Genomic DNA, 18157 nt, shown 5'->3' on the forward strand with positions numbered 1-18157 from the left:
TACTCCAATGTCCGTTCCCTGACTGGCTCATGTAGCATACCTCATTAGCATACACTTGACCAATCATGAAAGACTTCCTGCTTTAGAAACACATAAATTCTGAGCCAGGCAGTGTTGAGCAGCAGTTCAGGTGTGCAGTCCTGCTGGCTGGGCAGGCCCTACCTGCTGCTGGAGAGTTATACCTGCTTCTTCTGACAAACACCATTTTTTTTTTTTTGTGCAGTTCCTTCTTCTTTTTGGCAGAAAAGAGAAGCTGCGACACGGGGCTGCAACAGGAAGAGCTGAAGCACAGGCACTGTGCTGTTCCTGAGCGGTCTGGGGAACCTCAGCATCTGCCACATCTCAGGACCAGTCACCCACGCCACCTCCTGCCACTGCTCGTGAGCACCAACACCAGACTCCCACCCCTCCCGCACCGCCCCAGCTCCTCTGGATGGGTACACTCTAGGCAGAGGTGGACCTTAGGGTGACACGTAGAGCCGGGTGAGCACCGCTAAGACCAAGATGCAGAGCATCAGCTGTTGCCCAGAATCCCCCCGGGTTTCCTCACACGTGGCCCCCTCTTCCCACCGCCAGACCCTGGGAACCGTTGTCCTGACTTTGCTGTAATTACGCTCCCCAGTCTCCTGTGCTATAAACCAAATTACACAGAACGAAGCCCAGAGGGACTCAATTCTTTTTCCAAATAGTAGGCTTATGCATTTTTAAAAAAAGATTTATTTATTTTTATTTGAAAGGCAGATTTTACAGAGATGGGAGACAGAGATATGCCATCTGCTGGTTTACTCCCCAAATGGTCACAAACAAGAGCTGAGCTGATCCAAAGCTAGGAAAAAAGGAGCTTTTTCTGGGGATCCTATGAGGGTGCAGGGTTCCAAGACCTTGGCCCATCATTTGCTGCTTTCCCAGACCATAAGCGAACTTAAAGGTGTTTTTTGCCTCTCCCACTGTGTAAATGCTTTGGGACTTACCAGTACTCTCTGGAAGCCCTACTCACTACATTAGGGGCAGCTGTTGTTGCTTGCGTGTGTCATTGCATCTGAGTGCCTGCCTTTACTTAGCTTTCCTGCAGTCTGCAACCCAAGAGTCCCACTGCTCCAGGTGGACGCAATGCACAAGAAAGAACCCAGGTGGCAGAGCTGCAACGCGGCAGGTATCGGTCTCCTGACTCCACCTGTGGCTCAGGAATCACCTTCAGCTCAGTCAGCATTTTAACGCACCCATGGGTGGGGAGCATACTGAACTTGAAGAAGCGCGGGCCGTCTTCCACAATTGCTACCAAAAGCACTTTTACTCCAGCGGCTTACAATGCGTCATAAACTTTCTGTGTTTCCCCCTGAGGTAAGCGCATTTTATAGTGGAGTACAAAAGTGAGGTTTGGAGCTGAGGAAGGGGCCAGCACTGCATCCTCGCAAGCTGTAGGGAAGAAAGTGGCAGAAAACTGGGCTGCAGGTGGCGGCTGTTGCGATAACCTCACCTGCGGACTGGGGAGGCAGCGAGAGGCCCTCACAGGCCGACCCTCTGCGCGCACCCCTCGGCGGCTCCTGGGCCCAGGTGGGGGACACAGCCCCGCAGCTTGCAACACTTCGGGGAGCCGGGCCGGGGCGGCCCCGGGCCTGGGCGGGCCGGAGCGAGGGGTGGGAGGGCCGGCCAGGGGCGGGGCCAGCGCGGCGAGGGGCGGGGTGAGCGCCGAGGCCGCGGGGGCAGCGACGGCGCCGGGCAGCGGGAGCGGCGGCCGCGCCATGTGGCTGCTGGGGCCGCTGTGCCTGCTGCTGAGCAGCGCCGCGGGTGAGTCGGGGGGCGGCGGGCGAAACGGGGCTCGGGGCGCGGCGGCCGGGCAGCGCTCGAGCGCGGTGTCCGCGCGTGGGCCGCGTCCCGGGTGTGCGGGGAGGGAGGACCACGACGCCGGGCTGGCCGGGACCCCGGTGAGGGGCCGCCGCGGGGTGCGCGCCGTCCTATTGTGTGGGCGTGCGCGCCGGGCCCGTGGCGTGTTGTGTGTGTGTGTGTGTGTGTGCGCGCGCGCGGGCGGGGCTTTGTGTGCAACCCGGCGGCGGGGAGCCGTGCGGCCGCCCCATTGGGCGTAGCTCGAGTGTGTGTGTGTGTGTGTGTGTGTGTGTGTGTGTGTGTGTGTTATGCGTGTGGGGAAGCGGCGGGGAGAGCTCCTCCCAGACGCCAGGGCTCTCGAGGCTGTGCCAGGGCCCGCTTCCAAGCCTTTCGCGTGCGCCCTGTGCCTCAGTTTCCCCACCTGCGTTGCGGGGGTGGGTGGGAAGGGGAGTAGCCTCGGTGCTTCCTTCCCGCGGGCTGATTTGGGCAGGGTACGGTGAAAAGCCTGGCCCGACCTGGGAATGATACATGTCCCTCAGGGATCCTGGCAGCGGGAGCTTTTCTGAAGGTGTGTGCAGTGGACATGCTGGTCAGAGAGGGGCGTTAGGACGGCGGGGGGGTGACTCCGCGTCCTCACAGCCTGAGCATCCTGGGGGCCCTGAGACAGTTGCAAGCCGCCCTCCCTTCTAGACTATGTGCTGTTCCCAGGAACTTTTCTGCTGATGTGGGCACGCTCCGAATTCCAGCCTGGAGCCGGTACCGTGCCACCCCTGCCTACCGGCTGCAGCTGTCAGCCGCCCCTCCTTGCCTTGGCCCTTGGCCCCTGGCTCCCTGACGTTTATTTCTGGACAGCTGAAGCCCAGAAAGTGGGTGACAGGGCCTAGCGAACTTTCTTCCCAAGCTTGCTTGGCGTTTATGACATGCACAGGTTTCATTTACGCCTGCTCTTCTGGAATGCTTCTAGCAGCTTTGCCTGTGGAGGTGACTTGGGTGGACTGTTGGTTGGGAAAGTTGAGGCTCTGTTCGTTTTGAGCTCTCCTTTGCTGATATGAATGGTCCTGCTGAAGTCCTGGGCAATCTCCGAATGTCCCAGGAGCCGCTCCTGTGGCTGGCCCCCACCCCCAGACAGATGACGTCATCCCGGCTCTGAGACTCCATTTAGATGTCTGTGGGTTTTGCTAGGTTTCCAGCGAGGGGCTCAGACTCTTGGTAGCTCCTGTGGGTTTTTAACCCTGTCCAGTCAATGTACCCTGGTCCTCCTGATCTATTATTGGGCCACTCTGGGTGTAGGGCTGCGAAGGGGCAGTGGACAGCTGCGAACAGGTGTGAATTATTTGAGGGCTGGTAGATCAGGGCGGAGTTCCCTGGGCGGTTCAGACACGAGGACCTGCCTCACTCAGGGTGCATAGCTGCCCTGACAGCACCCAAGCACAGTTCTGGAAGCCGGCTGTTGTGTGTGTGTATGTGTGGACAGCTACTTGGGGCAGGGTGGACACTGTTATTTATTGCATCTGCCAGTTGGTACTGGATTGTTTTGGTTGAGTCTCCATTTTTGTAAAAATAGTTAATTTTGTCCCACTCTACTCAGCACTGATTACTTGAAATGTGTGTGTGTGTCCCATAGGGTTCAAACACATGACATGGCTATCACAAGGAGGGGGAGTGTGCTTGATCCATGATCCAGTTAGCATCCTCTTAGCACGGACTCCACTTTGACCTGTCACTGGGAATTGGGCTGCCACATTCTCCCGTTGACTGACCTCGTGGTGGGCCCTGAGACCCTAAGCTGTATCTTGGTTCTCTTGTGGGAAGTTGATCCAACAGGAGCTTTTGCAGAAGCTGGCGCTGTGGATTTCCGCCTCTGGTTGAGAGTCTGTGTAGAGACCTGGGGGTCAGGGTTGAGTTCCAGTCTGGGTTCCTGGACTTTGTAGGCCTGGAAGGCCCCTGGCATTCCATAGCACTTGGGAGGCCTCTGCGGCTCAGGAACCTCCTCAGACACCTTCATGTGGGTTTCATTGTTTGTGGCAGGGAAGTGAAGCATTGATTTTGGCTGCTGTTGCGTTTTAATGCATCCTGAAAGACAGACTTGGCCACACCATGTGACATTCAGTTTTCCTGTGTGTGGGTGGCGTGGTAGGTGTAGGCCTGTGGGCCTCCAGACATTTCTCATGGGAGTTGTGGGGGGAGGGTAGCCGGACTGCTCACCTCTTCCTGCGGGCTGACCTTGACTCCCTGACATTGTCCTTTTGTCAAGGAAAGGCTCCGTTGACCCTGTGTCCACCCTTCAGAATGGCAGGTTTTTACTGGGGCCCATGTGTTTACTGGGGTGCTGGGTGGGTTTTTATTTTATTTATTTGTTTTTAAATGACTAAGCTGCTTTGCAAAGCCCAGCATGGCCTAAGCCCTTAGATGAAACCACATGCGCACAAGTACAAATAAACACACCTTGTTGTTTTCAAAGAAATGTGGCTTAGTCTCCCTGCTGGGATGGGAGGTGTCTTTTCCTGACAGCCCACAGAGGCCCTTAACCCTGGGATCAGGGAAGGAAGGAGCTGGAGAAACGATGGGAGATGCTGGGCCTTGAGGACTGCGTGGACGTCTTTGGCTGGAGTCACCAGGATGGGTGGCAAGTGGGATGCATGTGTTATCTGTGTATGATGGATGGCATGTGTCCCCTTGGTAAAAGGGCTGAGATATCTCTGATACACAGGCCATCTCATAGGGAAGATACAATCTGCTGTGCTTTGCCTGTGAGGCTGGACCCAGGGCGGAGCTTCCCTGTGGGAGGGGCCTTGCTCACAACTTTGAACACCTGCTCTTGTTGGATTTTTCCAACAAGACTGAACAACAGGAAATCGGGAGTTCAGAGCTCAGTAATATCCAGGATCCCACAGCAAGGGCTGAATGGAATGTCGGCTGTCATGCAGGTTGTTCTCAACCTCCATTGCCATTGCTTCCAGGCCCACGCACCTCTCTTCCCAGATGCTTTCGGGAGCAAACAGTGAAGTGGTTTGCATCAGTGACCCCCCCCCCCATCACATCTGTCCACTGTGTGGTTGCTGCTCCAGGCTGATTCAGCAGATGCAGCCAGCGGCCCCTGGAGTACATGCTGCTGTGAGTGGTCTGATGTAACACAAATCCCAGCTTTTGGAGTAAAGATGGAACTGTGTGTGAGACACCTGTACCTGATCCAGCTTCCTACTGATGCTCTGCCCAGGAGGTGGCATGTTGACAGCCCAATTGCTTGGGACCCTGCTGATCTTACGAGAGACCTGCCTTGACTTCTAAGGTCACTTTTTTTTTTTAAGATTTTATTTATTTTTGTTGGAAAGTCAGATTTTCAGAGAGAAGGAGAGACAGAGAGAAAGATCTTCTACCTGTTGGTTCATTCCCAAATGGCCACAATGGCCGGAGCTAAGCCAATCTGAAGCCAGGAGACAGGAACTTCTTCTGGGTCTCCCACTTGGGTCCAGGGTCCCAAGGCTGCTTTCCCAGGCCACAAGCAGGGAGCTGAAGGGAAGTGGAGCATCTGGGACATGAACAAGTGCCAATATGGGATCCTGGTGGATGCAAGAGGAGGACTTTAGCCACTAGGCTACCATGCCAGGTCTGAGTTCTGGGCTATTGGCTTCAGCTTGGCTCACTTCTGACTGTTTTGGCTCTTTGCTGATTGAACCAGGGAGTGGAGGATCTTTTTACCTCTCTACCTTACAGATAAAACGAAGAAATTATCCCATTCTTTTTGCTCTATGTAGGAATGAGTGTGTGGAAAACACTGTATCTAGGCCAGGATTTGAATTTTTGATCCGAGTTGGAGTTACAGAACTTTCATTTTTATTCACGGAACTCTGTATTTCTCCTCTTTCTTAGAGGTTTATTGTAGTTTATAATTGAAAAGTAAAAGATACCATATGCCACAGAACTCTTCTGGAGTGATGAGACTGTTTAGCTATGGAGTAGCCCCAGGGGCAAATTTATTTCTGGTTGTTGAATGTTTTTGTTTGTTCTCTGTTTCTCTCTTTGGGATATTTTGGAATGCCTGGCACATTCTATCAGTGCAGTTTAAAAAATATGTATTTATTCATTTGAAAGGCTAAATGGTATACACTTGGAAAGATAGACATGTTCCATCTGTTGGTACACTCTCCAGATGCTCTCTGCAGTTGGGACTGGGTCAGTTTGAAGCCAGGAGCCAGAAACTCCATCCTTGTTCCCAATGTGGCCCAAGCACGTGGGCCATCGTCCTCTGCTGCTTTCCCTGGCACATTAGCAGGGAGCTGTATGAGAAGTGGAGCAGCCATCACTTGCAGTAGTGGTGCTGTCACTATGGGAAATCACTGTCAGATGACAGTTTAAACTATTGCACCACAACACCTGCTTCTGTGCAGTTTTTTTTTTTTTTAACTCCCTCCCCACCCCGGTCACTGAGTCAACCTGCTGATGAGTTTTTTCAGATGGTGTGAGTTAATGTGTGTGATTGTTGTAAAAGAATTCACTCACCTCAGTGCTAAGGCATATCCTCAGAAGTGTTTGCTGGGAGAACCTCAGCCACGTGTTTGGAGCAGCAGCATTTGCTCACCCTCTCATCTGCCTGCTGCCCGCTCCCTGTGCTGTGTGGACTTTTGCCACAGGATACCTGCCAAGTCTGAGGGACAGCAGGTGTTTGTTTCAGGAAGATTGTTAGGGTTTCCCAAGCTGGTTGTAGGGACAGGTTAGTCTGGTTTGGGGCTGGAGAGTTCAGTGTGGTAAGGGCCATCCTGAGTGTTGTAGGGGATTCAAGAAGCTTTCTGGTTCTAAATGTCAGCCATAGCTCCTCTCCCCTGCCCCAGCTGTGATGTCTTTCTAGATGTTGCCAACACGCCCCTGGCTGAGAGCCTTGGTCTAGTGTGTGCCAGCCCTGCCGTCGTGCACCTCCAGTGTTACTACTGCCCAACTAGAAAAGGCCTTCAGATGCAGTGGATCAAGATGGCATCCTGCGAACAGGGGAGCAGCAGGCTTCTGTAACAGAGCCAAGTTCAATGTGAAAACCCCTTTTAGAGGGAGAAATGCCTGCAGCCCTGGCCTTTTCCCACTTGCTTCAGGCCAGAGTGAAATGTCCTGAACTCTTTGGCCATGGGCAGGTGACAGCTGAGCCAGGGCCACCTGCTACCCTGAATGGTAAACCCGTGAGCTTCAGCAGGCACTAGGACTAAAGGCGAGCAGGCTGCCAGCAGTTTGGCTTCGGGTGTTGGGTGTTGAAATCCGTGCCCTGGAAGTCCCCCTTCCTGGCCTCAACAGAGCTGGCATTGTCCTTGCTCCCCGGAGCTCCTTCTCCCCGACTTCAAAGCTGGTTGTTTCAAGTGTTCATCTTGGCTTTTTTTTTTTAAAGTCTTCCTAAATCAAGCTGGGCTCTCTGTCGCTTTTGTAACACCCATGTTCCTGTGAGACACCCTGCCTTCCAGCTGTTATTTTTCTTTGTTCTGTTCCCAGCCCTCCTTGAGGCTTGTACTTCCTGCTGTTTTCAGGCCAATCCCATGTGCCCTTCTCTGCTGTCTTTAGGATGTGGGTTTGCCAGGTGAGGATTGGTTCCTGGAGGAGGACATTGGCCTTGGTGGGGGGACAGTTGCCTGTTGGCTCATTCAGACAAGGATGGCTCAAATCATGCCGTCTGTGCAAAGCCTTCCCTAGGGTCTCTGGCTCCCAAGCGTATGGTTATTGTTGTTTGTCTTTGAGTAACTAGGAAATTCTTGAAGGTTTATTTGGCTGTTTGTTGGTGTGTTTGAACGCTGTCACAGCCAGGCCTGGGCGTGTAAAGATGTGTAAAATTTGTTCTTTGCCCTTGAAGAACCCATGGACATGAGACTGTTTGTTTATTTATTTTTGTTGTTGTTATCATTTGCAATTGTCGTAGGCGCTTTCCCATCTATATCTTGGCAGGTGCTTCTAAATGTGAAGTGTTCTGATAGGCCTTGGGCCATGCTGGGAACAGTGCTGTGTGGATATCCAAAGACCTGGACACCTAGGCTTTGGGAAAAATGTTATTAATTGGTGTTCTTGAACTAGCTTCAGAGAGGATGATGCTTGCCCTGGCTGCCACTTGGGTTTTTCTAGATAAAATGTGGAGATAGGAGCGTTGATGCTCTAAGATCATCTAGCTTGAGGCTTCTGATTGTGGAGCTTTTGTTTATCTGGTGGTCATACACAGTGGGTGTGCAATTATTCCCTCTGTATCCACAGCAGGTAGGTCCCAAGACCCCCAGTGGATACCTGAAGCCATGCATAGGACCAAACCTTAGGCAGGTACTTCAGAAAGGTTGAGGAAAGTGAAATTAATGGTTATGTTGATTTTGGTGTGAAAAAACTTTGAAATCCATTCACAATTTCATAATATACATTTTTTCATGAACATCTTGAAGACACTGGGTGTGCATGGATTTCAAGATCATTTTGCTCTAAAATAAACTTAACTGTTCATTGTATTTTCCATGCATTTTTTTTTTAAACATGAGAGGCTGGGAGAGAGTGAGGGGGAGAAGGAATAGAGGGAAGGAAGAATGTTCTGTATTTCCATAATTGCCCATAATGGTGCAATCTGAATTTCAGGCTGTTTCCTTCTACTTGGGTGGAGGGACCAATCGCCCGAGCCTCACCTACCACCTCTTGGGCTAAGACATCTTTTCTGCCTCCCAGCAGAAAGATAGAATCAGAAATGGAACTGGGACTTGAACTCAGGCAGTCAGATACGGGGCGTGGTTGTACCAAGTGACACCCTTTCTACTAAACCAAATACCACCCCTATTTTTCTTGAATAAAAAACATCTGGCATATGTAATGACACAGATTCAGGTATACTGGGTGTGTGTATGTGTATGCTCATAACCCTAGTCCTACTAAGCATACTCCCCTTGAGAGCTGGAATGATGTGTTATATTTCTTATTTCCTTTTTGATGTCTAACAGACATCACACACGTTGAAGGTTTACAGTCTGGCAGAATGCCAAGTACTATACAGGCAAAACTCAAGCAAAACAGAAGTTATAACAGTTAAAGTTTGAAAGTCTTCATTTATCCTTCTTTTGCATCTTTCTTCCTTTCCTTAAAAAAATGTAAACTGTCTGATCTAGGTCAATTTTATGTGGATTTATATGTACAGGTATGCGTGTGTGGAACCATAGGTACATGACATTGTAGGGAACTCGTGTTTTGTCATTCCAGTTTTTCACTTGATTTCTTAACTATTGCATTTTGTCATTTCTACTTTGTGGCTCCCAGATGGGTTACGCCTGCATCCTGTTTAGACATTTTGGTTATTCCAAAGTGTTTGGCAATTTTTCTTAACCTTCATTTGCATTGCTTGTCTCATGATCGGTACTTTTTCCCCGCCTCTGTTTCATGCACTGTGTAGCTTCTGCTGTTTGTATTTCCCTCTTTTAAGTGTCTTACTGCACTTGGTTTCTGATTTACAACAAAATGTGGGACTATAGTCATTTGTGGGGTAATAGAAGTTTGCTGTTTTCAGAGTTACACTGTTTTTTGCACTTTTGTAGATATAGTTTCTGCCCAGATTTTGGTGCCATTTTTCAATATTCCAACTAGCTTTTGACCTGAGTACTGATTATTGACAGTACATAGAACTCTGTGGAAATGCTAACATACTAATGACGTGACCAAGTTCACCGAGGTATCCCCAGTGACAAGTCACAACTTTGCTGTCAGAAGATGCTGTGAGCCTTAGGCACACACAACATCCCCTGGTGTTGGGGGTGCTGCAGTCTCAGATACACGGTTGTTTGCTATCTTTCTTTGGCTCCATGTCAGTTCATCTAATAGATTTAAAACCATATTTCTGGAATATATACTATAATGTATTTAATATTTCTGCCACCAATGATGTCTGCTGCATTTTCATAGCATTTGATTCAATTAGCTGGGATGTTCAGCTTCCTTTCCTAACAAAAGGATAAGTCATTTTCCAATAAGCAGTGTGAGTTCAGAATTGGTACATGGGTATGTTCAGTACAAACTTGTACTATTAGCAGTTGGTGGAGACACTCAGATGGTTGGAGGGAGGAGACGTACTCTATAGTGTATGCTGGTGAATCCTCTCATTGGATCGTGATGTCACTGTTGACTGCATGCCTGTCACATTGGCTAGAATGATCTGCTAGAGAGCCATTGGAATGGGAAGTGTTCCACATTGATTTTTCTCAAATGGCGTCTTTGGCAGATGGAAACTGATGAACCAACTGCCATTCCTCTGTGTGGAGAACCCTTCATTGTGAGTGTTTAAATTGGCCTTTGTGGAGGCTTGATTTATTAAAACAAACTGTCTCAACAGTAAGCAGATTATGTCAGTGCCGTCAGATTTTGCTTTGGACATATTAATGATGGAGATGTTTTCTTTCCTCTTGGGTGGAAATATTTTGTTGGAATCTCAACTGAAAGCAATTTCTTTTCAGTCAGCACTTCTCACATAATAATGCCGGGTATCCAGTGGAAATGCCCTCTGTGAGAGTCTAGAAATAGATTTTTCTAGATAGAAATACAGCATTGGTGATAATGCTGCCTAGAAAAAGAGAGATTTAAGTTTATTACTTTTGATCTTGAGCTTTCAATTATATGGCTTATGTATAGGAGAACTTCTCTTAAGTTATGAGAATGACTTTATTGTGGAAGGCAGACCTGGCAGGTATTTCTCCAGAAAGGAGCCAGACATGATGGAGCCGATTTTGTTGCTTCAAACCGAGGAGTTCTTGTGAGCATTGATGCCTACTGAGAAAGCAGTGGTGTGTTAAATATTAAAAGTATAGCATGAAGCCTGGGTTGTGGTGACTTGGGTTAAACTTCCGCGTTAGAGCTCCCATGTTAGAGCTCTGGTTTGAGTTCCTGCTGCTGCATTTTTGATCTAGCTCCCTGCTTATGCAGCTGGGAAAGTAGCAGATGATGCCTCAATTATCTGGATGCTGGCCACATGGCTCCTGACATTGATCTGGGTCAGCCCTGGTCATTTGGAGAATGAACTGATGGATAAAACACCTCTATCATCCTCTCTCTGCCTTTCAGATAATAAATAAAAGCAAGATAAACTTACAAGCTGATCAGAATGAATCTCAGGGTTTTAAACTTCCAAGATCTTTTTAGAAAATCAGGACCTGGTCCTTCCTTTACAATAGTCAACAGTGATACCAAGGGACTGATGAGAAGTGGAGGGAATTCGCTGTTGCCCAGATCCAAGTGTGGTTTCTGACAATTAGTGCAGTGTGCAAGTGAGGCTATCTGTGTCCTGGAGAGCTGCCACCAGGAAGGGGCAGCTGTTTTGCTTATTCTGGAATGGGCCATTGGCCCCCAGCTGCTGGGCAATGCAGAGTTTATGAATAACTTGATTTAGAAGACTTGCAAACCCAAGGTGCCAATGTTCCAGGTGGCAGTGGGACATTTGTGTGTTTGTTGGCATAGAGCGATGAATACATAAAGGGTGTTTAATTTTATTGCAATAAAGATGCCTTCTCATTATTTTAAGACCGAGGGAGGTTAGCTGTAGGTCTGTCAGCAGTGTGTCATCTTTGATGGCATTACTGGGACATTTTCCTCCAGCATTTTAGCCTTGAATCAGAGCAGTGTTTTCTAGGAGTTGTTAAACTAATTGGAAATGGCTGATAAATGAACTCTAATCACACTTGTAGTTCCATGTTCAGTTGACAAAAAGCCTCTTGACTTGTCTGGAAAGTTCTAAATTTAACTTTTTTTTAAAAAAATTATTATTGTAATAACTCAGTGGGAGACTTTGGAATGGTAGATGAGTGATTAACAACTCAGGGTATTTCGTCAGAGCTGAAGTTGTCCAAAAGGGCTGATACTAAGAGAAACCAGAACATAATTGAATGAAATGTTTCAAAAAACAGATTAGTAAGAATAACATAGACTCCACCAGGAAAGGATAATACAAGCGAGCGAGCCAGCTGATAGTGTTGGGTCCTGGGGAAGTAAAGCCGGAAGGAGCTGTCATTAACAGCTGTCAAAGGGATACAGTTGGGAAAGAATGACTTCTGCATCCAGCAAGTTCTATGTTAATGAGAGATGAAACGAAGCGTGTGACTGTGAAACAGAAATGATAGGTAGAAAAAGGAAAGCAATGATGTCATAGTGCAAGATTTAGCATTCCTCAGAATTCATTCATGTTATCCAAGTAAGTGGCAATGGCAAAGCAAGAAAAGCTAGCAGATGTCGAAAATACGATCAAGCTGTCGGTTGATTTGCTCAATAGGAATTCCAGAGCAGGCAGAGACGCTACCAATTGGAAAACATACTGAGAAAATGGAACCAATGAAAAATGAAGAGGTGGTATCAGCATCTTTTAAAGAACCCATTAAGTCTGACTCAGCAACAATCTGGAACAAAGGAAAAAAAGAAAGGAAATCTGTCATTACGGGGCTTAAGGTTGGATTTCAGTGGGATGTGTAGTATTCTTTGAGGTCTTCATTATTTGCCACTAAGCATCTGATTCAGTGCTTGGCATAGGGCACACAATCGGTTTCCTATGGGTAAGGATAAACTGAGGGAGTCACGAGAGATGTGACGGTGACTTTGAAGAGAGGAGGGAGTTGACAAAGTGACGTTTAGCTGGCAGCCTTTCTGCCCTCTGGTAACAGATGCCCCCAGTTCCTCTGGATTTTGGCCTCATTCATCTTCAAAGAACTGCAAAGCCCTGGTGTGCAGGAGACTGTGTTGACTTAAATTGTTAAAGAGGGAGATGGATGGTAGTGGTTTTAAATCAGGTGATGAATTCGTTAGACATACAGTGGGGACTAGCATGTGTCATATCACAGGTTCATGAAAGCTGTGCACCTTAATTCCTTTTAGTGGGAGTTTGTGTAGTTCACTGAATGAATAGGAGAAATTATTAAAAGGAAAAAAGGAAGAAGCTTTTGTTCTATAAAATGTCATGGCTAAAAATGCTAAATAGTAAGAAATTTCAGGTTATTTTCTGGTCTACTTTAAAGGGAAATAAAAAGCTTGCTGGTGGAATCATACAAATGCCCTAGGAAGGAAATGCATCAGTAGGTATAATCTTAGAAGTAAATGGAGGGTGATAGAAATTCATCAATTATAAGACTAAATGTAAAACAAAATGTCACTAACTCTTATTTTTACAGAACCACTCATGTGCTCATTATAGGAGATGGAGTAAAAACCAAGAGATATAAATCGAATGAAAAGTTAAGGATGTAAAGTGTATTATGCCAGAGTAACTTTTATGATATCAGAGAAGTAATTTCCTAGTGTTAAGATAGATAAATAGGGTTACTGAAGGTGGCAAAAGGTTCATTACACAACAAATATCTGATCACCCCACATAAAAAGACATGACGAATTAGGAACATAATGAAATGGTATTGAAGCTTCTTGAGGTATAAAATTAGCTAGTGGTTGCCAAATTTGGAAAGATTAAAATGTTTAGAGAATGCATAGGCTTCACATTGTAAAGAAAAGCCTGTGGGAGCAGAGATGTAAGTGGTGCCGAGCACTGGGTACTGAGTGTCTGCCATTGACAGTGGTGGGTGAGGCCTGCCTGTTCCTTCTTGCACCTGCTCCCTGGATCTGCGGAAGTGTTTGCTCATGGTTGCTTTGGGGATCAGATCTTTCCCACTTAATGAGATGAGAAGGCTGATTAAGCTTGGCATCAGCTAAGTGAGGCTGACAGTGGCTGCCCTCGAGGGGAGCCAGGGCATCTGTTGGTAGGCATCTGTAAGAGCAGCTTCCTGCCTGTCCGTGTGGATGGGAAAGGATGACCTGAGAGTTCTGGAACAGAGAAGGATATTTTTGCATTTATAGAGTTTTTTTTTTTCATTTATAGAGTTTTAAATATTACCATTGTTCAAGAAATGGGAAACATGTCCTTGTTGATCATAGTCTCTTTTTTTGTTGTTGTTGTTTTTAATATAACAGTGCATAGATTTTTGTGCCTGTCACCTGAGTCAGCCTGCCTTTTTAGCAAGAGCCCTCAGTAATCCATGTGCATGTGGGATTTTAAGAAGCACTGGGATGGTGGTTAAGAATATAGATTAAAGAGTGAGTGAGTCTGGGTCCAGATTCCAGCTTCTTGCCTTGAACTTGGCTGGTACAATTTTTTTTTTTTTTTTAACTTTTGAGTCTCTGTGGCTTCCTTACAAAATAGGAATAGTAATGTTCCTTATCATGTGGAAATGAGACAATGTGTGTAAAGCTCTTGTAATTACCCACTAAGTATCTTATTAGAGATATTTAGATTTATTACAAACATCTGGGCAATAAGTAGACATAAATAACTTATAGTACCATATCCTAAACACTGTGAACACATTGATTTATTATCTTTTAAATTTTACATTGTGAAAACATTCTTACTGATTTTAAAAATTATTTGAGGCAAAGCGAGAGAGAGAATATGAGGGAGCATGCTTCATCCAGTGGTTCACTCCTCAGTGCCCCGAATAGCTGGGTGGGGTTGGTCTAGGCTGAAGTTGGGAGCTGGGAACTGAGTTTGGATCTCGCATGTGGGTAGCAAGGAGATAGCCATTTGAGTCGTTACCACAGCCTGCAAAGACACACATTAGCAAGAATTTGGAATCAGGAATAGAACCAAGATTCAAACTCAGGCACTCCAATTTTGGATATGAACATTTCTTTTTTTGCCCTCCCGAGAATCTGTAAACGTACTGCATTTTTTGGTGTTTTTGTATTGTTATTATTTTTCATGATATGGTTCTGTGGATACAGGGTTTATTCCCACCATCTCCCCTTTCTCACCTCTGGTCTCTACTCCACCATTTCCCACCCATATTAATAGTATATTGCTTCAGCAAGTTACAAGCCCAGCGTTCTGCTACTTAAGTGTATCATGGCAGCGTAGGTATTGGCAATAGTGGAAAATCTAGTATCCTATTGTCAAGATATATTTAACAGTTTCATTGGCAGTTCTTTTGTTTGGAAGTAGAGGTGAATACTGCAATATATTTTCACTTCCTAATATGCTATTCTCCATTATACATTTCATCTATGAGAATATATATATTTATACATATACATATATGTATACATACACACATATGTTTACCTCTAAATGTATTTGTTTTGTATTTTGTGTGAGTGTTGCCTTATATGAGAGAAACATACAGTATTGGTACTTTTGGGATTGGTTTATTTCACTGAACATGATGGTCGCTATTTGGGATCCTTTTGTTGCAAATGGAAGAGTTACATTCTTTTTGATGACTGAGTAGTATTCCATGGAGTAGATGTACTGCACTTTCTCTGCCCTTTCCTGTTTGGACAGGCATTTAGATTGTTTCTATGTTTCTGCTCTTGCGGATTGTGCTGCCATAAATATAGGGTTTCAGCTCACTTTCTCTTATGCTGATTTCTCTTCCTTTGGATTGATTCCCAGGAATGAGATAGCAGGGTCATAAGTAGATCAAGTTTCAGTTGTCTTAGCATTCTCCATACTGACTTCACAGTTGCTACACTAGCTTACATTCCCACCAACACTGAAGCACTCTGCAAGTTAAAGGCATTGGTAAAGACTTCTTAGAAAAGTTACCAAAAGCACAGGCAGTCAAGGCCGAAATAAACAAATGGGGCAACATCTAATTAAGAAGCTTCTGAACAGGAAGGCAAAAGATGAGCAAAGAAGCAACGAGCAGAATGGGAGAAAAATCTTTCCTTATGACACAACAGATAATGGGACTAGTATCCAGGATTTACGAAAAGCTTCCGAAACACAATGGCAACAGAGCAATAACAACAGCTGGGGAAAGGCGAAATGCAGTAAATGTTTGTGATATTGTGAGAGGTCTTACTGCACAGGAGAAGCCTAAACACACCATTACCCACTGATCGCATAGTTCTACCTCTAGGGCTTTATTTTGAATGAATAGTTTGGAATATACAAAACATGGAGCCAGAGGGTTTTGGGGGCAGCACTGCTCATTGTGACAAAGTGCAGTAAACTAATGAAATGATTGCTAGCAGGAGTGAGTTAGCTCACCAGTATATGCCGCAGACAGAGAGGAAGGTGCTGCAGGTCTGTGCCATTCCAGAAGATACCTGGTAGCCACATGTGGCTACTTAGATGAAATTGTGTTAGGATTCAGTGAAAAATCCACTTTCTGTATCACACGCCACCTGCTCAGTAGCTGCATGTGGCTGGTGACTGCTCAGCTGGTAGGATATACGTAGACCTAATATATGTACCTAAATATAGAAGGTGAACAGCACTGGTTTAGAATATTCTTAAGGCCCAATGCGGTAGCCTAGAGGCTAAAGTCCTTGCCTTGCATTTGCTGGGATCCCATATGGGAGCCAGTTCTAATCCCGGCAGCTCCACTTCCCATCCAGCTCCCTGCTTGTGGCCTGGGAGGGCAGTGGAGGATGGTCCAAAACCTTGGGACCCTGCACCTGTGTGGGAGACCTGGAAGAGGCTCCTGGCTCCAGATCGGTGCAGCTCCAGCCATTGCAGTTGCTTGGGGAGTGAATCAGAGGACAAAAGATTTTCCTCTCTGTTTCTCTTCCACTCTATATATCTGACTTTCAAATAAAATAAATCTTTCAAAAAAATAGAATATTCTTAGAAGAAAAAAGAATTGTTACAAATCAGAATTGATTCGTGGTAGTGGTTTTGTGTGTGTATGTGTGTGTACATGCACACATGCAGGTGTAACTTGGACTATGGTCTGTTCATGATATTTTCATATTACTTAATAAAATGACAGAGAGGACCACTTCTCTGTTGTTGTAAACCCAGTCTGACTTGGCTCTGGCTGTCTTCACTCATGAAAAGCTGGGGATTTGGTATGAGTGGATGGGTCCCCTCTTCTTGCAAATTGTATCAGCAATCTCCCTGTGGGTTGATCATCAACCATCTGATCATCTGAAATGTGAAATGCTCCAAAAATGTGAAATTGTGGGGGTGCCGACATGACACCCTTAGTGGGAAACTTCATATCTGACATCATCCCATGGGTTGCAGTCAAAACACACAAGCATTAAACATATTGTATAAAATTATCCTTCAGTCTGTGTGTATGAGGGAGTAAGAAGTTCATGTTTAGATGGTCCCATCCCTAGGTTATCTCATTATGTATGTGGAAGTGTAAAAAAAATACTGGAAACCAAAGCACGTGTAGTCCCAAGCACTTTAGATGAGGGATCTTTAGCCTGTATTGCTTTCTGCCTTAAAGCATGTTGCCTGATGTTGACACCTGCAGTCTTCGAACTCTGATCATTGCTTTGCATCAGTTAACCACTCTCACATATTGTTCTGTTGGTTGTTCACTTTCAAGTGTATGCCTTACTTCCCTCTGGTTGGCACAGCTTCTTGGGTGCAGGAGCCAGCTCTATCATCCCTGCCCCTGCCAGCAGCTTAAGGCCCATGGAGTGTCTGCATGATCCCTTGCTTCTCACTAAGGATTACTGCATGATTCTGACCAGCTTGACTGAGATGGAGGGCTGACTCCCAGCCTGGTGCCTTCCCTACAACCAGTGGCTGTCTAATATGTGGGTGCTCCCAGTTGCCATCTGGTCTTCCTATGAATTAAGGCTGTGATTGTGTTAGTGGTAAGCTTCTCAGAGTAAGCTTCCTACTTACCCTGGCTGGTAAGTCTCCTTTTCTAGAAAACAGTCCTCCCACGTTCAGTTTCCAGCACACAGTCTGTCTCCTGTGACTTCTTCCTGGCAGCTCCTAACTTGCCCTTGTTCGTCCTGGACCTAATCCACGGTGCTGCTGTTTCTTAGGCACACTTTCTCTCTGGGGATAGTAATAAAACTGAGCTGATGGCAGGAGTAACCTGGGTACCTTAAATACGTACTTTTTAAAATTATTGTACATTCTGAAATATTTCAAATAGTAGGGAAGAAGAGAATGTGAACACAAATGTTAGTGTACTAATCACAGGTTTTTCAGACGTTTAACATGATTTTCTTTAAAATAATGCATTGCACATAATGGTAAAACTTTGTCAGCCCAGTCTCTTCTCTTTGGATTGGCCACTCTTCTCAAGGTAGCACTCATCCTTTACATCTGCAGAGTCAACTCTTACCACCTCTTTGTGACATCTCTTCCCAATATCTCATTTTTTTTTTTGCATTTTCAAAATGGTTTTATATACTTATTTGAAGAGGTGAGATCTTCTGTCTGCTGGTTATTCCTTAAATGGACATGAGACCCAGATCTGAGCTAGGCTGAAGCTAGGAACTTAGAAACTCCATCCTGGTCTTCCATAGTGCTAATTGGGGCCTAATACTTCAGCAATCCTCCTCCACTGCCTTCCGAAGTGCAATAGAAGGACACTGGATCAGAAACGGCTGAGACTTGAACTGG

The 18157-nt window shown here is 46.2% G+C and overlaps 1 protein-coding gene across 2 annotated transcripts in view; it reads left to right on the plus strand.

Annotated features, from left to right (window-relative positions):
- The first annotated feature begins 1629 nt into the window (after positions 1–1629).
- The window catches only part of LDLRAD3 (low density lipoprotein receptor class A domain containing 3), a 243042-nt gene continuing 226514 nt past the window's right edge, over positions 1630–18157 (plus strand). For both annotated transcript variants that reach the window (XM_040980112.1, XM_040980113.1), the window contains exon 1: positions 1630–1788. In XM_040980112.1, the coding sequence (XP_040836046.1) occupies positions 1743–1788 (46 nt within the window). In that variant the 5' untranslated portion in view covers positions 1630–1742. The remainder of the gene's footprint in view (positions 1789–18157) is intronic.

Source organism: Ochotona curzoniae, unplaced genomic scaffold (genome assembly GCF_017591425.1).
Source record: "Ochotona curzoniae isolate NIBS_2020 unplaced genomic scaffold, NIBS_Ocur_1.0 contig_3432, whole genome shotgun sequence".
Lineage (NCBI taxonomy): Eukaryota > Metazoa > Chordata > Mammalia > Lagomorpha > Ochotonidae > Ochotona > Ochotona curzoniae.